The sequence below is a fragment of the Astatotilapia calliptera genome, chromosome 15 (genome assembly GCF_900246225.1).
Source record: "Astatotilapia calliptera chromosome 15, fAstCal1.2, whole genome shotgun sequence".
In the NCBI taxonomy this organism is placed as follows: domain Eukaryota; kingdom Metazoa; phylum Chordata; class Actinopteri; order Cichliformes; family Cichlidae; genus Astatotilapia; species Astatotilapia calliptera.
In genome coordinates, this window is record NC_039316.1 from 7,686,019 (window position 1) to 7,708,578 (window position 22,560).

General features: G+C 40.0%; 1 protein-coding gene across 5 annotated transcripts; it reads left to right on the forward strand.

Annotated features, from left to right (window-relative positions):
* Positions 1-19: 19 nt before the first annotated feature.
* Positions 20-22,194, forward strand: flvcr2b (FLVCR choline and putative heme transporter 2b). Of its 5 annotated transcripts, XR_003274635.1 has the most exons (11): positions 20-1,190; positions 4,544-4,685; positions 9,485-9,625; positions 10,934-11,001; positions 11,399-11,502; positions 13,426-13,536; positions 15,024-15,129; positions 15,688-15,799; positions 16,983-17,038; positions 18,006-18,167; positions 21,616-21,677. XR_003274635.1 is itself a non-coding variant. In XM_026194752.1 (10 exons), exons 1-10 carry the CDS (start codon positions 597-599, stop codon positions 21,679-21,681), a joined length of 1,500 nt encoding a protein of 499 aa, XP_026050537.1. In that variant the 5' UTR covers positions 20-596; the 3' UTR covers positions 21,682-22,194. The 5 variants fall into 5 exon arrangements, 4 of the variants coding, with proteins under 4 accessions (XP_026050537.1, XP_026050536.1, XP_026050539.1 ...); XM_026194752.1 differs by lacking the exon at positions 18,006-18,167 and having other exon boundaries at positions 21,616-22,194; XM_026194751.1 differs by lacking the exon at positions 21,616-21,677 and having other exon boundaries at positions 18,006-19,070.
* Positions 22,195-22,560: the final 366 nt, after the last annotated feature.

The window sequence follows — 22,560 nt, forward strand, 5'->3', positions numbered from 1 at the left end:
AGCGTGTTCAGATACCACGGAGAGAGAGAAGAGTTTTATCTAAAACTCCGCCCTTGTGCATGAGCTTACCGAGTTCGTTTCAAGATCCCAACGCGGTCTTTTAAGTCCGGGTGGAGGGTTATAGTAGCCGGCTCTCCGACACGTGGTACCGATCGGGAAACTAAACTTCAGATAACTATTAAACTGGCATTAAATCATCTGCAGCTCAAAGTTTGTTAACTTTCCCAGGATCTGGGTGAAAGTTCGGGTACCAAAAATATCTTCAGTGCTCAGCCGGGAGGAAATGAACCGATAGATTTTGGAGACAGCCGCAAAAACATTGGAAGCTCGCCTCTTTTAAAAACTTTTTCTCTTTCTAAGCATATATATTTATGTAAAACAGAGTGGAAAGGGAGCTTCTGCTGCTGAATACATATCGTGTTAGGCCTGACTTTCTTTTACGGTAGGTTAGACTTTCCTAAAGCGCTGAATGTTCCTCAATGAAAAAAGAGCGAATTCAGGTTCTTTCACTTTTGTTGAGTGTGGGTTAACAAAACCACAGCAGCTGAGTGCCAAGTTTATTCCCGATGAGTATTACTGAGGAGACCTAGAGGAACATGAGTGAGAAACAAGCGCTGGAAGACACTAAACCAAACGAGGATCAGAGTGTGTGGAAGGCGGACTCTGACAACCATGTCAAGCTGGAGGGGGGCGACGCTGCGAAGCCCAGCGACGTCTCAAGTGAAGGGAACGGCAGCGAAGGACTGCAAGCTACCCGTCTTTACCACCGACGATGGGTGATCGTCTTCTTGTTCAGCTTATATTCGCTGAGCAACTCTTACCAATGGATACAGTACAGCATTATCAGCAACATTTTCACCAAGTTCTACAGCGTCGATGATTTCACCATAGACTGGATGTCTATGATCTACATGCTCACATACATTCCCTTCATCTTCCCGGTAACCTGGCTGCTGGACAAAAAAGGGCTCCGGGTCATCGCCCTCGTCGCCACGGCGCTCAACTGCGCGGGGACGTGGATCAAAGTGGCCAGCGTCAGACCCAACCTGTTCTACGTGACATTCCTGGGACAGTTTTGCTGCTCTTTCGCGCAGGTCTTCATCCTCGGGATGCCATCTAGAATCGCGTCGGTGTGGTTTGGTTCAGAGGAAGTGTCCACTGCATGCTCCATCGGAGTCTTCGGGAATCAGGTAGGGTGTTCGATGCAAAGGCCGTCCTATAGTTGGAAAGTAGGTTAAATTAACGTTTAACCTACTTGAGAATGTATGGATCCTATGTTTAGGCTAATAATGCTAATAACTTGGACCCTGCCATATCTCCAAGCACGTTTGCGTAATTACGCACGTTTAAGTGACCATAGTGCATCACCAAGCAACAGTACTGGATGCTGGGGATGTGGGACAGCAACAATGCACACAGCGTGGACTGACATGCAAGACAAAACAAAGAGCTACAACAACAAAAACTATGTGTCCTAATTTATATGTAACTTTTTAATGAGCGACAAAAAGTTTCCCAGACTCTTCCACTTTCAGGAGAGTAATAGTAATAGTAATCCCCATCCCAAAAGACAACAACTATATATATATATATATATATATATATATATATATATATATATATATATATATATATATACACCTTTATCTGCCTTTATGTGTCCAATGGCATGACTTAGGGGAGACATGAATTACAAGCTCCGTTGAATCTACTATTACCCTCAGACAGCAGTGCATTATGTAATAGATAAACCTAGGGCAAAAGTCTGGTCAGAAAGTACTGTACTCAGCGGCATGAACACATGCATAGATAGATAGCACTGCATTGGACTAAAGATGAGCTAAAAATCCATTAGTGTAGAAAACAAATTCAGAGGTGTAGAAGCATTCACGAGGAGACTGTTTTGAATGTGAATGTACATATGAAATAATAAATATTGAGCACTTCATGTAAGCAAGAGTTAACCAACTATATATATTTTTTCCATTTTGTTTTAATGTTGTTTTGCTTTTTTACAAAAAATATACCCCCTCATAAAAGAGTTCATGAGCTGCCGATGTACCGCTATAAATTAGGAGCAACAGGGCAGTTGAAAATCACGTGAGCTGTCAAATCAGCACAAAGGAGTGCAAAGATCAGCAGTGTGCCTTTGGTATCATGAAATACCAAAGTATCAGACTTAACACTAAAAGTTTCTGAACAAGCAACGCTTGAGTCACATTAACATCAACTCCAAGCAAATATCACTGAAATGTCATCATTTCTTACTGGGAAACAGTTGGATACAATCTGAATAACTAAGAACAAACTGTTGTTCGCAATCTGGGAATCTGCAAACACCTCCCAAATAAACTCAATTTACTTTTTTTGTCTCTTTTATAAAACACAAACATAACAGATGCTTAAAAACCTGATTAGACCACTGTCTAACCCTCCAATACTTTTAATTGGATTCATTCTAAACTGCCTGGATATCAGTGCTTTTCATCCTATCACAGTAGTATAATCATATTCATAATCATCATAATCATCATAATATCATAATCATCTAAATGGTTTGTTACATAAGGTTACACATTTAGTGCCCGCAATGCTGGATGAGCAGTTTGTTTCTCCAAGTCTGTTCTGCAGTATAAATTTTAAACAGTTTGCATGCAAAAAAACCTGAAAGATTGGAGAATTCTTGGTATTTTCCCCAACAGAAAACAGATACTTCAGAGTGAACAATAACTAAGACTTTGAAATATTAACCGAAAAACTGAAATGGGTGAACTTTAACAAGAAAAATGGTTAAAGTTCAACAGAGGAACATGTTTTTCTCAGTTATTAGTTAGTTAATGGAAGATATTAACATCCTATATTAACATCACATGACAGGACTGGGTGTAATAAATATGTGGACATGGGGTAAAGGAGCACAGTGTCATCACATGCGAAGGGACCTGGGACACCAGTAAGGCAACACTAATTCCAGCTGCTCTCGCTCTCTGGCATCTCTCTACTGCAGGCAGTTTGAACAGAGGACAGTAAGCTGTTAGGACACAAGCTCTTGAATCTTGAGACCTCTGGTCTCGAACATTTCGGGGGGCCCGTTTCAGGACAGTTGAAATGCCGCAAAACAATACTTTGAAAGGGGACCGTGCAAATTCGGAGCTCAGCGGTGAAGAATGGCTGTGTTCCAAGGCTGCAAAGAATCTTGCTCCAGGCTTTTCATCACTGCAATGGAGTCCAGAGCCTTTTGGCAGAGCGGTCTCCACAGGGTCCTGCTTACACATGGAGACTTTGGGTGACCAGTCGGATTTGGCCCCAAAAGTTGAGACCAAGCTGTATCACCGTCGTTGGTTCATGCTGTTTCTCTTCAGTTTTGTCTCAGCAAGCAATGCCTTCATGTGGCTACAGTATGGCATTATTAGCAACATATTCATGCGTTTCTACAACATTGATGCTCTGGCTATTGATTGGTTGGCCATGATTTATCTGCTCACTTACATTCCACTTATTCTGCCCATCCTCTGGTTCTTGGACAACAGGGGCATCCGGGATGTTGTCCTCGTCGGGTCAGCCTTTAACTGCATTGGCGCTTGGATAAAAATCGGTAGTGCCAGTCCAGATACTTTCCCAGTGACCTTTTTTGGCCAGTTTGTGTGCTCAGTAGCCACAGTGTTTATCCTCGGTATTCCTTCATACCTTGCCTCTGTGTGGTTTGGAGAGAAAGAAGTTTCCACCGCTTGCTCCATAGGAGTTCTGGGAAACCAGGTTTGTGTGAACTCTGTCAGTATTCAGCATCTCTTTTTTTTTTTTGCCACAGGAGGGTCTGTATAGTGAGGTCAGAGCTGTCTGACAGCTGCCTGTAAATTATGCAGGGCAGACTGGATGTCAGGGTCACATACGACTGCTAATCGCTGCACCAATTCACTTTTAAAGGTCGTCCAAATCTTCAAGTTGTGTGCTCTAAATCTGATTTTAAACTAAGTTATAATGTAACTAGTTAAATAAAATTCTAGGCTCAAATGTCTTCTTCGGATTTATTGGAGCTTTGATATCAATGTCATAAGTGATGTCATCCAGCTCTGTGCACAATTACTTCAGTCTACTTTTGCTTCTCAAGAAGGCGACTGAAACTCTTTCGCCTTCGGTCTAAAATGAAACAGCGAGGCCTTATCTTATTTTCCTAAATCACACAAAAAGAAAACCCAAGAAGTCCTCTACAGACACAAATAGAAAACATCTGAGCAGGAGGTCTGAGGTCAGTTGCAGACTCAGGTCATCAGGTTCAGCAAAGCGGGGTATACCATATGTGACATTTTGCAAACTCAGCAAAAAACCTCCCTGGAATAGAGGAGCCTGTTCTAAATAGAATCATTCAAGGCAAATAACAAGTATTAAAACTTTTTAATACGCACTGTGTAAAGTTACAAGGCATGTAGAAGACATGGAAATAATGGGCTAAAAAAGCTAAGATTTTCAGTGTTTTAATTTAGTGAAAACTGTTTGTGGCACTTGTTTTCTTCTAATTCTGTTAAATTCTTCCATCGTCCTGCAGCTGGGTATTGCAATCGGGTTCCTTGTGCCTCCTATCCTGGTGCCTAATGTGGACGACATGGATGAGCTGGCTCACCACATCCGAATCATGTTCTACATAACGGCAGGAGTGGCTACTTTACTCTTCGTCCTTGTTGTCTTCGGTAAGGTAATCACGAAAAAATAACAAAAATCACAAAGATGGTACTTTCTTATTTCGTTCCGGTGGTTTCTAGCTACACAGACAGCTTGGGTTATATGTGTAATCTCTTGGTGTCTTCACAGCAAAACCAAATTATTGGGTATATTATGTTGGTTGCACTGAAACCCTTAATACTCATCTTCCGATGGGGGTCAGGGTTTTTGATACAATGCATTTTCAAAGAAAAGAGTTGAAGCCTGTGGTTCATTATTATTTCAAACACGATTTCTAGCTGCTTTGTGCAGCACAAAAGAAACTCTACACAACCTCCACCGTAGTAAAAACTGTGTCCTCAACGCCTCTGCATATAAAATGAAACTTTCCGCATGGCTAGACATCATGAAGCACAGAAGCGTTTTTTTCCCGTCAGGTTTTCGAATTTACATAAAATTGCATGAAAATGATGTTACTGTACCGTGTAACCGAGGATTTTTTGTGAATGGTTAAAGAGTGACATTCGGTGGTGCTTTCGCTCCTGTCTGCTATAAAAGGCTCGGGCATTTTGACATGTATTGTATGAGGTTTTTTCCTACTTCATGCCCGTGGGAATTTCTTATTGAGTAGGCTGACCTCATGAAGGTTTTAATTTACACCAAACTTACACTCTTGACAAGAAGCACCATTCAGTGGACCAAAAAAAGTGCTGACATGGATGCACGTACAACACAAAACCTTAGTTAAAAGGGGACTTTCATAAAAAAAGATATTATTGTAGCACAAGTAAGGTCGTCAGAAGTGTACTGAAATCCATCATAAGTCATTTGAGCTATGGACATAAGAAAAAGAGAACTCAGCACTTTGTGGCAGAAGGAAGTGACATGACAAACAGCATGTGATTGATGAGGAAAAAATGCTTTGCTGTGTCTTTATATATGATTCCCCTTCAAATGTGGCATTTGTTGTGAAACCCAGAATCATGTGCTGTGCCATTTATGGATAAGATAAAATAACAGTACGAGTGTTTAATCAAAATGCAATAAATATCTTTTACTTTTAAAAACACTGACTTGCTATAAGGAGAATGTATGAATATGCTGTTTTCCTGCAGCGGGGTAGGGAGGGGCAGGGGGCAACGACGGAGGCTGGCGTTCCTCATAAGCATTCTGCATTCCTAAACACAAAAGGATGCTTGTGAAGGAATTTCCTAGTAGTACCATGCACAGCATTTAGACTGACTATACAGTCAGTGTTAGTGCTTTGGCTATAGTCTGCTGTTGTTAATGAAGCACTATGAAATGCAAACCTCAGCTTATTCAGTGCTTATGTGACTGTTCGGTCAGTCACATGGTGTTTGTGTTCATAAGTACGCTACATAATTGACTCTCGCTGTGTCAAATTTGCCTGTGACCCACTAAACAGTTATTTATGGTTCCTAGAGTAAGGTAGGAGGACTCACAATGCCTCTGTTTATGGTAAATACGAGGCTGGAGGTAGATAGTTTAGGTTAATCACTGGGTGAATGTGTAGCTGCAAGATGGCTGCAAGTTGAGTAAATTCCCCTACCAGCACTTTTGTTAATTTATACATTATTATTTGCCCAAATAATGTCATCTGACGTTTCAGAGGGATTTTTGTGTTTAATGTGCTTGAACTGGCTCAGTTGAGGTCAGTAATTGCAGTTTTATTTATTTTTTTTAACATTTCTTACAGGTACTTGTGTTTGGTTGTTTTCTTGCTTCAGCTACATACAGACACAAGTGACACTGATCATCTCATCTTCTCAAAGTGTATTCTCAAAATATCCAACCATTATTAGTGTAGCTTATTAAGTTTTCCAGTCACATGACCGCAAACTACGTGACATGTGCAACAGTGTAGGGTCAAGTGAATTAGACACTAGTCATACAGGCCTAGGAACTGGCCTGTGACCACCTGACAAACTCTGATCGCTAGGGAGAAATATGTATTTCCTGACTGGCTGAAGAAAACCTTCTTGCAATTGCTTTGGTCACTAGAAAAATGCTTCAGTGGGCCGTAGTTTGCACGAAACACATCAACTTGTCTGTAAACACTCTCCAGCTACTCTCCAAGGAAAGAAAACGGTGCAAGACAAACTGGAAAGAGAGACTGCTTCCCTTCAAAGGACAAGTTACTCCTTTTAAAACATAAAGCCCAGAGGCACAACTTCTGCATATAAAGCAAAGATTTCCTATTTCTTGTTTGTGTTGCACTTTGTAAAATAGTGCTACTGCTTAACTAGTAGTTAGCGTGTAATTTGTCAGACAAGTTGACATCTTCCTTGTAACTAATGGAACCCAAATCACTGCCAAGGAGGATTTGTTGCAGCACTGTCTTTGTGATCGATTTCATCCACCATGAACCAGCAACCTTAAGGAACCAGTCACCAACCACATGCAATTTATTCTTTGTGACCAGTGGTTGTATCACATTCAATATAGCACACAGCCCTCAAGCAATGTGGGCACATTCCTCATGACCAGTGGTTAAATCATTTTCAATATGAAGACAACTGTCAAGTATTATGTGTATGATAACACACAATAAATCTCTTATATATAAAAAAAAAAAAAATAGCTTGTTTGCGGGCTAGCATTTACATTTTTTTAAAGCGAGCTATTGTGAAAAACTTTATATTTGCAGCTTTTTTATTTTGGCATTATTACTGTGACATTGTAGTTTTGTTTTTGGTTCTGAAGATGAATATGGCCATATTTGGATAAGAGGACATGCATATTTTTGAGCTAGCACTAGCTAGCTTGCAAGCTTGCTTCATAAGGTGTTGATGAAAATTTTGACTTACTGTCTACCTATCTAGAAAATTTGACTCAATAACCCAAAGTTACATATCTCAAAAAGTTCCACTTGCGTACCTTGAAATTTAAACGTACTTAGAAATAACTTTTTTCTGTGGCAGAAGTAAGCTAACTTTAAAAGTTATTATGATATAATAATGGATTGGATTTATATAGCCCTTTTTCAAGGCACCCAAAGCCCTTTACAATGCCACTATTCATTCACACACTTGTGTAGGCAAGCTATGATTGTAGCCACAGCTGCCCTGCGGCAGACTTACAGAAGCGAGGCTGCCGTACCGTGCCATCAGCCCCTCTGGCCAACACCAGTAGGCGGTAGGGTAAAGTGTCTTGCCCAAGGACACAATGCCCAGGACAGAGAGCCCAGGGATTGAACCGGCGACCTTCCGGTTACAGATACGCTTCCCAACCCCCTGAGCCCCTACCTTTGGCTATCAAAAAACAGACTTAAAACAAATATTCTTCCCGGAAAAACTCAGCTAAGCTCCATGCAGTGCCTTTTAGTTTCAAAGGCCTAGACACAAGCAGTACAGCTTGGCAGACATGTTGCCTCAAATCCAGACTTATCTACTTGAATGTGGAAAGTGCCATAATTCTAATTTCAGTGGCCACCAGAACATAAAAACTGCATACTTTGAATAACTGTTAATATTTAATAAAAATGCTTCAAAAGTTTGGCAACTTTACACCCAAATGGGGTCATTTTTTTCTGCTACAAGTTACCCATTACCCACAATTTCACAACATTATAACTTGTGAAGTGCTTGTGATTTGGCACTTCTGTACTGGCTCAATTTTTGAGTCACAAATGTTGCTATGTGATTTCAACACATATAACTCATCCCAGGGTGGCAGAGGAGGTTTTTTTTCCCATTATATATATATTTTTGGAGGCCTGAAGTGGCAACACTGTGCACAGTTATAAAAAAGGAAAATGTTTTATTGTAGGGCCTTGATTTTTGGATCTGCTGACATTTTAGCAAGCAAGGGATGTGACTTATGCTGTTCCTGGTTACTCTAGTGTGAAACTTGACACCAGGTGGCTGCAGTAGTTTAATGACACATATATACTAGCTCACCCTCATGCATATATGCAAGATGCCATGTGTGAGGGTTGTCCTGCTGGCAGGACCATCTGTAGTCCTGCAAAAGGGCTGTGAGTCAGCAGGGCAGACAGAGTCCCAGGATTGAGAAATTTGCATAAACTGTGAGGTGAGAGAAGATGCTTAGCTTCTGCCTTTCTTTAAAACAATCGTATAAGTTAAACTTGGAGACCGTCTGCTTTGACATATGACTACTTACTGTTCACTGAAAAAGGAGAATTACCATGACGATGAAATCCAAGCCATATAGGAAATTTTACCTGTGATCAGTCTGAGAACTCCAAAGGTTATTTGAATAGAAATTTGCATTCTTCCATGTGCAGTGATGACTACGCATACAGCAGTTGAGATCACGGTATAATTTCAGTCTCATCACCACCATTGGCAGATCAACTGTGTAAAAGAGTAGGACACTTTTGGAGGATTAGTGAAAACAGCTTACTGTACACAGACCCTCATGTGAGATTTGCCAGAAGGAAAAAAGGTGTCCCTGGTTCAGTTACAAGAAATACAAAAACACACATCTGTTTATCCCTACAAGGCCGGGGGCACGTAGCTCCACCAAGATGTCTTCAACACCAGACAGTAGCTGATTTTCACTGGAGCAAATGAGAGTATAGTGGGTTACATAGAGGCGTTAGAGCCTGTCCAGTCTTGCCTGAATGTGTCACTGGCTCCTTCCAGGAAGAAGCCTGTGGCCCTAGGGAGGAAATATAACCCTGAACTTATTTCTACCACTTAGCATTGATTGATCCTTTGAATATTACAGGTGGACGTATCCACCAGTAGAGTTGCTTCTTATTGCTTTCCAGTTTTCATTGTAAGTGTGCAGACTGCTGCTGTTTACTGTGTTTCACACTGTTGTCGATCTTTCCACATGTCAGTTTTCCAGGAGCGTCCTAAAATTCCACCGACTCAGGCCCAGGCCACAGCTCGCAGCATTCCACCAGAGCAGTACTCCTACATAGCCTCCATCCGAAACCTGCTGCGCAACAAGCCCTTCATGCTCCTCGTCGTCACCTATGGTTTGTCATTACTGTTCTCCAAATTTTTGTTAAATTATGTTGTCATTAACCTTTTAGAACGGGCTAAAAGACATTAAATCGTACGTTGCATAATTCAACATTAGAAATTCATGAAAATATGTTAAATGTTTTTAGAAGGCGGATTTTTACTAAGGTAGTATAAATTCCCATAACCATGGTTGAACAAGCCATCCCAAGTGAAAATGATGTCATCTGTGGTGATTCCTCCACAGATATCGGGTAGAATCACACCTGAAAATTCCCTTCGTAGTGCAATGGTGTTTATCTTATCGCAGATTACGTAGTCCTCAGTCATCAGCTATGACAGTATTCCTCGAGAAGATAAATTGGATTTACCCTAAGAGCTCCAAAGTTCATTTATAACCTGACAATTTTTAACACGTGCGTTCGGTCAATGTGACCTTAAGATCCCGAAGATCAAAGATTTGATGAAGTGGAAGGAGTCTGAGATAGGAATTCATTTATTTTTGGGAGCTCTTGGTTACTTGAGCAAACAAAAAACGGAATGATAAAGTGTATTTTTGAAGAGATAAAGAAAAAAAATATAATCTAGGTTTTATGTTGCTGGAAATTGAATGTAGTTGCATTTTGGCACACAGTTTAACCAGTAACTCAGTAATCTTGAGATTGGATAAACTGGGAGGGATATGTTTCATTATTTTATACTAGTAACAAAAATAATACAAAAATTAAAAAAAAAAAAAAAGTACAAATATTATCCCAAGGTGCATTCTTTGTTGGGGTTTTCTTGTCATGTGTCTAATCTTTCTACTAATATGTTTCTGACTCTCTGATTATCACACCTGTCCCTGTCACTTTAACTGAGCTGTAGCTGTAGTGCAGGGGTGGGGAACTCCAGGCCTCAAGGGCCGGTGTCCTGCAGGTTTTAGATATCACCTCGGGTCAACACACCTAATCAGATGATTAGTTCATTACCAGGCCTCTGGAGAATGAATCATGTTGATGAGGTCATTTAGACATTTAAATCAGCTGTGTTGGATCAAGGACACGTCTAAAATCTGCAGGACACCGGCCCTTGAGGCCTGGAGTTCCCCCAAGCCTGCTGTAGTGTTTTATTTTTTAGGTGGGGACGCATTCAGTACACATTTATCCTCGTTTTAGAAACTACTCCGATCAGGTTTATTAGAAACAACTACTAAACTTTTTCATCATTCAGTTAATGATGTTAGTTTCATGATTCCTGAAAAGTGGGAAGGTGAAAGATATTTTTGTCCTGTGTTTTTTTCTGATTTCAGATTTTATTTGATGTTATTCCCTATTTTGCAGGTCTGAACGTTGGTTGTTTTTATGCTGTCGGGACCCTGCTGAACCGCATGATCATCGTGCATTACCCTGTATGTCCGTTTCCTCTGCACTCATCTCAAATCATTTCTATTGCCTGTAACTCTAGTGACTCTTCAACAAATGAATAGTTAGACTTAAATAGTCAAGTATAAGGTTTAATATTATAAACTAATGTAACTTAAGTTCAATAAACAACACTGTAATAACAGATTTATCACAGCTAAACCAAGTTTGGAAGTTTGTTCGCTTACAAGCTCAAACCAATACTATATTTAAGGCATAGGTGCCATTTCTCTTAAATCATTTTATAAGTTAAACAACAGGAAAAGGGAGCGATCTTCTCTGTTTGTAGTACTAAAAAGGTGTGTGCAACCTCCTTGTGTGGATCTCTAGTTAATGCTTGTAGATATACAGTTGGGCGCTGCTCATTGTTCTCGGCTTTTTTAGGGAGAAGAAGTGAACGCCGGGAGGATTGGCCTCACCATCGTCATCGCAGGGATGGTCGGCTCCCTCATCTGCGGCGTTTGGTTGGACAGAACGAAAACGTACAAGTAAGGCGAACATCGAAAAGGGAAAGTACATTAGCAGCAGTTCTTCCACAGGGGGTGTTGTGTTTTGGGAAAAAGAAGACAAAGGGACGTGCAGAGCAGGAGATAAAAATCAAACGTTATTTGTAACGAAACTGAAAAAAAAAAACAAAGCGATGGGCTGATAATCTAAAAACGTACCGCTTTTTCCGTGCCACCAGAAAGCAGCCAAATGAGTGCTGTTTTTTTGGGCCTTTTTCACCTTTTTTGACAGACATGGTGAAGAAAGGACAGGAAAGCAGAGGGAGAGAGAGATGGGGGAGGACATGTGGCAAAGGGCTGCAGGTCAGATTCGAACCTGGGCTCACCGCTCGCAGTCGTATGGAATGTGGTCGCCCGCTCAACGCACTTTGCTAAATCGGCACCTGATTGTTTATTGTCTTCTCCCTTCTGAACTTGGCGTCCTGCATATCTTGTGTTGCGTCTCTATATCTGTTTATTCAGGTGCAGCATCCTGCTACGGCAGCGACCTCTGCACTCTTCCTCCGGCCCCATGTGCTCTCAGGCTGTGTGGTGACAGCAGTGTCCACCCAGTCGACTCCCTTCTGTTGTAGCTACAACAGCTTTGTATTGCAAATGAGGGGGAAAGCAATAATGTTTAGCTTTATTGTATAATTCCCCACATTGTAATTATGCTATTACATTGTAATATTTATGAATGGTGTTCATTCATAAATTTATGTCAGTTTATATTTGAATATTATTACCAGTTCTACAGGACTGCATTTTTCATGCTTTAGTATTTATTTGTTATGAAGCTTTGGATGTATAAAATAAGCTTTCTTTGAGACTGTGTGTTTAGGGGAAGCAAACAGAGGTGGTGTTTACCTTCAGTGTTTGTCGCCCATTGTATTGAACTGTGAGATGTGGGCTCACACGAGGTGTGGAATCCACTTCCTTCCTCTCAATACATTTACAAAGGCCTTATTTTGTGTGACAAACAGTAAGGCAAACAGAAAAGGGTACCTGCTATTGAAAAGATTACTCCACAGCACACCTAGTGGCAAAATATTGACATTGACGCCCATGCAGGCAGCAATCTTTTGCTGTCAATGGACAAAAAAAAATGATAACAGCCGTTCAGCCTTAATACAGGTTGTCTGAGGTAGGGTTGAGCTACACCTTTGCACCTCCTCTTTTCTCAGGCATTAAAAATGTTATCCCTCGACATTTGCCCGTTAGACTTTGCTCCGTTTTTCTTTGTTTGTTTGATTTATGTCAGATTTCTGATTAATAAATGTGGCATACATGAAACAGGATAGGAAGCAGTCTTGCCCACACATAAAAGATTTTGGAGACACAGATTAAATGAAATGCAGGGAAAAAGTATACCCTCGTGCTACAAACATAAGCTGAGGGATTTCCCTCCTGGAAAAGCAAGTTAGCCAGCCCACATGAAGCTAAAAGCCAAAAATGACTTGTGGTTAGCTGTGTAGGGTAGGTAGGAGCATTCGTTTTGTCTGGTGGGTGGAGCACAGAGGAAAAAGTGAAGGAGAGAGAGCTGGTTTCGAACCCTCCAGCTGACTGGGGCCTCTCTGTGTGGTGTCTTTTTTTCTTTGCATGTTCTGCGTGCAAAGGTTTCCTTCCACAGTCCAAAGACATGCATGTTTGTTAATTGGTGACTGTACACTGGTTGCCTGTCTCTTATGTAATAGGCTGGTGCCTCTCGCCAGATGACACCTGGGATACACTCTAGCCCCCATCCCCCCCACCCCCAGAGACCCGAAATTCTCTAAATTTCTGGCAAATACTTGCTGCAGCTTTACGTTTTGTTTCTTTTACTTGCAAAACTGCCGCACTACGTACTGTTACATATGTGTGTGCAGTCATAATGATCACTGCTGTGCTCACAGTGACATGTATTACTCATGCTCTTCTTTTCCCCAGGCAGACGACCCTTGCAGTCTACCTCTTGTCTCTGGTGGGGATGATCGTTTATGCTGCTACACTCAGCCTGGGACACCTCTGGGTGGTTTTCATCACTGCTGGAGTACTTGGGTATTCTTTTATTGTTTCTTCTAACATTTTGGTTTTTTGTTGTTGTTTTTTTACACAAGTAATGTCATTAAAGGACTTTATTTCTACTCATTTACTACTTTGATTCTACTTCAGAACACCTTTATTTCTGTGAATCGAGAGAGAACAAACGCCCCTCATGAATATAAAAATTTTGATAGATACTGTGGATCTGTAAAAAAAACAAAAAACCCAAAAATAACAAAATATGGAATGTATCCGTAGTAGGCAAGTGAGTGGGCTATTGTATTTGTACATTTTAAAAGTATGTATAAAAGTATGTGTGCACACTTTCGATTCAGCCGTTAAACCATGCAGAAATCTTCCGTCATGTCCTAAATTCTGCTTCTGGTCATTTCCCTTGGCCCGGTACCTCTGTTGACATTTGCAATAATAATTTACAGCCCTGGTTGTTTCAGCTTCTACAAACATGTAGACCCTACAAAGTTTAGACAAAGGCCTGCATTTGCACCTAAACTCATGAGAAAAGGAAAAATGTCCTTATGTAAATACATAAATATGTGCATATATGTGCATTAGTTTAACTTAACTGAAATGTGTTTTATCAAGAAAACCCCCTCGCAGTGATGTTTTCCTGGAAGCCCATGCTGCAGAGCAAAACAAAGCAAAACAAAAAAATAGAGACAGCGAGAGTATGTCATATAGTAATAATGGTGCAGGATTATTTCAGATCACAAAAATAAAAATACATAACCTCTATGAACTGGGAAAACCAAACCATTTAAATGTTTATGGGGGAAATCATCTACTAGGTTTCCTCTGGGTTGCCTCTCTCTTCTTGGAATTAAAAAACAATCTTGTTCATCCAGTTTAACCTTTATGTGGCTATGAAATGATTACACCCTCAGCAGCACACAGTGATCTTCCAAATTGGAATTCCTTTCCTCTGGAAGTGCATCTGCATGATCTATGGCAGACATAACTTTAGCCTTGTTTATTTTAAACAGGATTTTTTTAAAGAAATGTGTTTGACATTAAAGGTCAGCGCGTCTGCTGCTTTGTAGTCTCCGTATCATATTGACAGAAGAGAAGAAATGTGTCTGTCTACTGACTCAGACTGATGTGTTTTGCTATTGCAGCCATGTCAGAGGCTTTTGATTTGAGTTTCACTTGCTGTCACTTTAGTGGAAGAACAACACCCTGCTGTTGAATGAGAAAAAGAATCTGATGTGACTGGACTGCTTTGAAAAACCTGCTGTTCCTGTATAAATTCTCCAGTGTTATTAACTTGAGGCAACATGAGTGTTGATTTCCTGGAAGAACAATCAAATGTTGTAGGTACAAAGTGTCCATGCACTTGTCAGCTAACATGATAAGGGGCATTTTATTGAACGGAGCAGGTGTCCTGTTTACGCATTTACACGTATAAAACTGTAGCAAAAAAGCGAGCAGCAATTAAATAAACTCACAAATTCTTTTTTATCCCTTTTGTGGATCCTTGTGTCCAGGTTCTTCATGACGGGCTACCTGCCACTGGGCTTTGAATTTGCAGTCGAACTGACATACCCAGAGTCAGAGGGAACGTCTTCTGGCCTCCTCAACTGCTCAGCACAGGTACAGATCAATGTTTTCAGTGTGATAGCAAAAAAGAAGAAAAGAACCAATGAAATGATGGATGTAAGCTGTGTTCCCTCCATGGAAAAAGTGAGTCATTCAGCCTGTTGCTCTGGAGGAATTGACTCACTATACTGTAAATGCAGGTTTTCACGGGAATTTTGGATATAAACAATAAAATGGGATTTTGTTGACGGCTGGCGTTGCTTTGGAATAACGTGCTTTTGTGGGGGGGTTTGGCATTATGAGGCAATTTTGACTTCCTTGTTTATATATTTATTTCGTAGTTTTGTTTATGCATTTGTAATGCCTGTTCATAAGCAGGCAAGACAGATTCTCTCAACATCACGGCAACTGTGCGTGATATATTTGCAAAAACTCAGTGTGTAGTTGAGCTTCCTTCATCTGGTGCATAAACATATTCGCCAGCTGCAGAAGATCCAAGATGCATGAAAATAAAAACCGAGTTCAAGGACGGGGTTTGCTCTTTATCCTTCCCGGGTGCGTGCAAGCGCTAGCTTTAATCCTAACTACCCCATGTTCTGCACCCACACACAGGTGTTCGGAATTATATTCACCATTTGCCAAGGCAAGATCATTGACAATTACGGCACGCTGGCAGGAAACATCTTCTTGTGTGTCTTTCTTCTGATAGGCACAATAATGACAGGTAAGACCTCCGTGACTGTGAAAAATACACAGTTTTGAGTCATAATAGAGTACTGATTTAATGTCACACATACAGAAATGCACAAGAATTGTCTTTGCTGTCACTTTATCCTGTTACGAGTTTACTAATACTCCTATGTAAGAATGTCACGTTCCTAGAAAGCAGGACTTAGTTATGGTGTAATTTGGAGGAATACTTGAGAACATAATGCTATTTTTTATTGCACTTTACACATAACAGACAAATTTGTCACCCCTTTACAAGAAGGCTGTCTGCAGCTCAGATAAAACAGAGTCTGCGGCTTGAGGTGGCATTCTGCGTCATTCTTCATCATCGCTAGGAAGAGATTTTCTTTGAAATTAGAGAACAACAAAGCTGTATACAACTAAACTGTTCAGAGGGAGGAGTGGTGAACATTTTCTTAAGCCCTGGAACCATTTAGTAAAGACAGTGCATAGCTCTACAGACACGCACTCGGCAGGGGTGTGTTTTCAGGTAATAAAGGTGATTTCAAAACCACTTAGGAGATTTTTCATGACCCATCGATGGGTTTAGCAGCAATGTTTAACTTTTTAAAAATGCCTTAACCTTTAATGACACTTCTTAAAGGTCAACAGACTGACTCACTAACTGCTTTTTGTTCATATGAGTAAACTTCTTGTTGTGGTCATGAAGTTTTAAAAGAAAAACAAAATGTTTGTAAAAAAACAAACAAACAAAAAAAAATCCGCCCTGCTCTCCGATTGGTGATAAACCTTTGTATGAACGTACATGAAGGCACCATTAGAAGGCAAGGCTGTGATTGTTTTTGTGAAATAGTCTCCTCCTTCCATGAAAATTGAAGTTAATTATTAAATTACAATCACGCTGTTTTTTTTAATAATTGCTTTTGACCGGAGTTTCTCAGCAGGCTTAGTTGTTTTTAGATTTGCATTGGTAGCCACACACTCTTTGAAAATAGTTAACAAGGTGTCTTAACTTGAATGCCACTATTAAGACTTGAACGTGTCTGTGCATAGGAGCCACCTACTGGATAGTCACTGTTATTACTTTGTTTCAATAAACTGTTTAACTTGTGTGAAGTAATACGATCCTGTTTTGCTTGTGTTCGTCTCTGTGTTTGCAGTGGAGGATCCATCAGCTAATGCAGACTTACCCTCTCTCTGTCTTTCTTTTTTTACAGCTTTAATCAAGTCTGATCTCAGGAGGCAAAATGCTAACCTGCAGGCCAAAGCAGCCGTAAGTTTTGAAGCAAGCCAAGGGTGTAGCGCTTTGTTTGTTTGTTGGGGATATGAAACAAAAGCGGTGGTACTATGAAGTCAAATAGGCCTTTTCACGGAAGACATTTTGACATGTCAGTGTAGGAAAAGCATTTTATTCTTCATCCTTTGGCTAGTACCATGTACTGCAACAGATGCCATAAATAAAATATTTTAATAGTGTGTCAAAATGTCTACTGTGAAAATGATCCATGTGTTAAGTGTTTGTCTGTCGTGAGCGATAAGTCACCTGTGCATCCCGGGCTCCACAGAGGAGGACTGTTTTTTGCCTTTGTCTTCTGTGATCCTGCATGTCTGCATCAGTTTAGCTAAAAGACGCTGTTGAATATTCACTGACTCTGTTGGCACTCTGCACATTTAAATATTCTTATGTGAACTTTTATGGAACTTGTCAGCCGTTATGACTTTATGGTTGCGATTTTCTTCTGTTCTTAAGTCATTCTGTCACCATACATTTCTTTCTCTTTCTGGGTGGGTCTCCAAGATCTGTGGTGAAGTTGCTGATAAGTGCTTAAAGTTTAATTCCTCACATATATATAAATGTGTTTCAGTCTCTCAAGCCATCTTAAAAGGAGTCAAATTAAACAAATTTTTAGCTCAAGATTTTTATACTTGGACTCTACTAAGACTTCTTCTGATTGGCTGCCCCTCACAAATGGAGCATTTAAATAGCAGGTGTCTGTTTAAGATGACTATGTTATTATTAATATGAACACAGAGCCAAGCTTTGTGAAAACTGAGCACTTAGAACACAGTGAAGCCTGAGCTTTTTGTGTACATACTCCGGCCTCACTATTTGAAGCTGATTAGCACGAGCAACCACTAAACATATATGTGTGATCAGATTCTGGTGAACTTCACTCCAGACTGGAGCCCCACTCCTCTATAAACACTGAATGAGAAGTGATCAAAAGCATTTGTTTTAGGCGGAGAGGCACAAGTCAGGACAAGACTACGGAGCCACATCGCTAATCTCCGAGCAGCAGACTTCTTCTCAAGCCTGATCAATAAAACTTTTCTGCTTCCACAAAAAAAATAAAAAATGAAAAAAAATCTCAAATCTTAGCTCATCATAAAGGTGCACAAAGGTAGGAGCACAAAGCAATCACCACACACTGCCACTGATCAAGAGCACCTGCTGTACACCCTTTTCACTGTTACACCTGTTTTACTGTCTCTATGTGTTTCTGAGGATCGTGCAAAAGAAATCATAATTACACAATCATGAAAATCATGTGATTTTTGATTCTTCCCCATGAAGCCCTGCTACTGATTTTCTCAGTAGCAGTTCTACTAAAATCAGCTAAAGTCACTTAAGGACAATTAAGTCAGCTGGGGGTAATCATTAACCCCTGCATGAACCTGTTGATTCCAAAACACTTCCTCACATTGGATTACAGCTACTTCTAACTATCCTATTTTTGAACAGCTGACTGGCTTAAACTTTCCTCATAAATGCGAATGGCACTTCCATATAGAAATAAAACAGCGCGGCTTATCACAGTAGGAAATCAAGAACGAGATCATACAGCTCATCATGCTGTGTGATTCACTTTAGTGTTCTTGTGTTTTAGGAGGCCAGTGTGTGAAGTTGCTGCCCGCGGCATGGCTTTGATTGGATTTGAATCACAGCGTAGTGTTTGTGATTTTTCAGATGAAGTCAGCGCAGTACTGCTAATTTTCCTGTTCTTGCCTGTTGTTGCCTTTGCTTGCTTACAGCGCTGTCCTATATCCTACTAATACCACCAGAGATTTCATCTAGTTAAAAGTATGGACGCTCAACATGAATGGAATAAAGTCCTTGCTAGTTGGATCTTTACTTAATCCTTTTTTTCACTCCATCTTTGCTTTAGTTATTTAAAACGATGAACATGTAATGTATGTGAAAAGAAATTAAAAATGACATTATAGCAATAACCAACATTAAGCTGATTACAGTCTTTAACAATAAGAAAATGTTGTTAACTACTACAGGGAGTGCAGAATTATTAGGCAAGTTGTATTTTTGAGGAATAATTTTATTATTGAACAACAACCATGTTCTCAATGAACCCAAAAAACTCATTAATATCAAAGCTGAATGTTTTTGGAAGTAGTTTTTAGTTTGTTTTTAGTTTTAGCTATTTTAGGGGGATATCTGTGTGTGCAGGTGACTATTACTGTGCATAATTATTAGGCAACGTAACAAAAAACAAATATATACCCATTTCAATTATTTATTTTTACCAGTGAAACCAATATAACATCTCCACATTCACAAATATACATTTCTGACATTCAAAAACAAAACAAAAACAAATCAGCGACCAATATAGCCACCTTTCTTTGCAAGGACACTCAAAAGCCTGCCATCCATGGATTCTGTCAGTGTTTTGATCTGTTCACCATCAACATTGCGTGCAGCAGCAACCACAGCCTCCCAGACACTGTTCAGAGAGGTGTACTGTTTTCCCTCCTTGTAAATCTCACATTTGATGATGGACCAAGGTGAACAAGGTGGCCATGTCATTAGTTTTTCTTCTTTTATACCCTTTCTTGCCAGCCACGCTGTGGAGTACTTGGACGCGTGTGATGGAGCATTGTCCTGCATGAAAATCATGTTTTTCTTGAAGGATGCAGACTTCTTCCTGTACCACTGCTTGAAGAAGGTGTCTTCCAGAAACTGGCAGTAGGACTGGGAGTTGAGCTTGACTCCATCCTCAACCCGAAAAGGCCCCACAAGCTCATCTTTGATGATACCAGCCCAAACCAGTACTCCACCTCCACCTTGCTGGCGTCTGAGTCGGACTGGAGCTCTCTGACCTTTACCAATCCAGCCACGGGCCCATCCATCTGGCCCATCAAGACTCACTCTCATTTCATCAGTCCATAAAACCTTAGAAAAACCAGTCTTGAGATATTTCTTGGCCCAGTCTTGACGTTTCAGCTTGTGTGTCTTGTTCAGTGGTGGTCGTCTTTCAGCCTTTCTTACCTTGGCCATGTCTCTGAGTATTGCACACCTTGTGCTTTTGGGCACTCCAGTGATGTTGCAGCTCTGAAATATGGCCAAACTGGTGGCAAGTGGCATCTTGGCAGCTGCACGCTTGACTTTTCTCAGTTCATGGGCAGTTATTTTGCGCCTTGGTTTTTCCACACGCTTCTGGCGACCTTGTTGACTATTTTGAATGAAACGCTTGATTGTTCGATGATCACGCTTCAGAAGCTTTGCAATTTTGAGACTGCTGCATCCCTCTGCAAGATATCTCACTATTTTTGACTTTTCTGAGCCTGTCAAGTCCTTCTTTTGACTCATTTTGTCAAAGGAAAGGACGTGGCCTAATAATTATGCACACCTGATATAGGGTGTTGATGTCATTAGACCACACCCCTTCTCATTACAGAGATGCACATCACCTAATATGCTTAATTGGTAGTAGGCTTTCGAGCCTATACAGCTTGGAGTAAGACAACATGCATGAAGAGGATGATGTGGACAAAATACTCATTTGCCTAATAATTCTGCACTCCCTGTATCTTCCATCTTCATAACTGATCTTCTGCCTTTCTTTAAGAGAAAATCAAACCTGTGAAGGTTTTTTTTTTTTGTATGAAATCTTTTCTACTGATTTAACAGTTGCATCGTTTTTGCCTCCCAGTACGTTGTGATTGTGGAGAAAAACTTTCAGACATTGATTTTTGCAGTTGCATGTAAAGTGTACACTGGATTGAGGCGCACTTTCTGCTGCTGTTTGTGCAGTGCCATGAGGATTTTCTTTCCCTTTTTTGCCCTGCAGACATATAATTTTATCTTTAAGTTTTCTTGATCTTTGAGAGTATTTCTTGATTTCCACAGCTGGTTTTTTACTGTTGGTTTCCGGTGAAATTTGCTCTCATTTATGATAATAGTGTTCAGTCAGCTTCATCTTTGACTCGAGTGTCACAAAGGTTTTGAAGAGTCAGATGGTTTACGGCTCTTGAACCTATCTTATCTGTTAATTAAGGTTCATTTTACAAGTAAGGAATGTGATAAAACCTTTGCACGTGGCCCAATCATAGATTGTTTTCTACAGTACATATAAGGGTAAACAAAAAAGAAAATTAACACTTGAAGCGTCTCATCTTTTGCCTTTCTGTCCTTTGTTGTGTTAATACACAACAAAGGACAGAAAGGTGAAACATTTATATTTATTTATATTCACTGACATTTTTGCAGTGCTTAGATATGCTCTAACACATAGCACAACTCTTTTCTTTCACATTTAACAAATCCAGCTATATATAGGCTAATTTATCTGGCTTAGGGTGTTTCTTTACATAGTGTGTATGAATATGCGCATAAGCTATCATTACATTTAGCTGAGCTTCAAGACACTACCGTGACCTGGATGACTGAGAATGTACACAGATGTGTCAGGCTAAAGTTTGTCATGACTCCAGAGACTCTTTTGGTGGAAGCTAGCCCAAACAGACTAAAGTCTACAGAGACAAACTGTGTTTTTTGTGTTGAAGGCATTAAAAAAAAAACTACTGATCTGACCCATCTCTTTTGATTTCCAGGATTCTTCCGAGTGGCACAATGGAAGCCTTAGTGCATCTTCTGTTATCATCGAAGCCAAGCTTTAGACACAAACACACTAACAAGCCTCAAAAATGACCGTGATCTCATCCCTGTTATAGTGCAAAGGAAGCCTTTAGATCAACTTGATGGCTAAAAAAAGCTCTTTGATCTGTATAATTACATGAATGAAAATAATGTCACTAATCAGAAATATTTTTGTAATATTTAAATATAAATGTTATGAATGAATCTGCGAGACAAATCTGAGAAACTTTTGTGCATCAACAGTTTTATTGGTATAGTGCACTACTGATTATGTATACGATGAAAAATCTTTTTTTCACTGTATGCAATATGTAAATACAGTGTAGGATTTCTAGAAATTTTAGGGAGAGATTTTTTTTTATGAAATTAGGGAACTATTTATTTAGAATTCAGGGAAAGATTTAGAAAGGTTCTCTAATCCATAGCTTCTACTGTGAGGGAAGAACAGGAAAAATATGATGAATTAAGGTTGTGTAGTATTTTTGTAACAATCTTGTTTTACTTTAACATGAAATAAAAGCATTGCATAAACATTTTGATTCATTTGTTTTTTCCTCATGCTTGTTGCATGCAGAAACACAGTGTGCTCACCGTTACAGCATAACTCAAACACAAATGCACCACACCCATCACAGGCCTGAGAGTAGAGACATGCAGTATTGTTACTGTTACACAGTTTTAGTGTTTAAATCATTTTTAAATGGAGGCATCTGACTAGACCCAAATTCGTTCTGCAGTTTCACAAAGATCTCATCAAAATACAGCAGGAGCCAGAAGTAAAGTACTCGTCTAAATGACAAGAATGACCCAAGAAGACTTTTTGTCGTAGCCTTTATCTCCACATTGTGACATCAGTCTGGCATTACAATAACGGGAATAAGACACGGAGATAGCCTAAG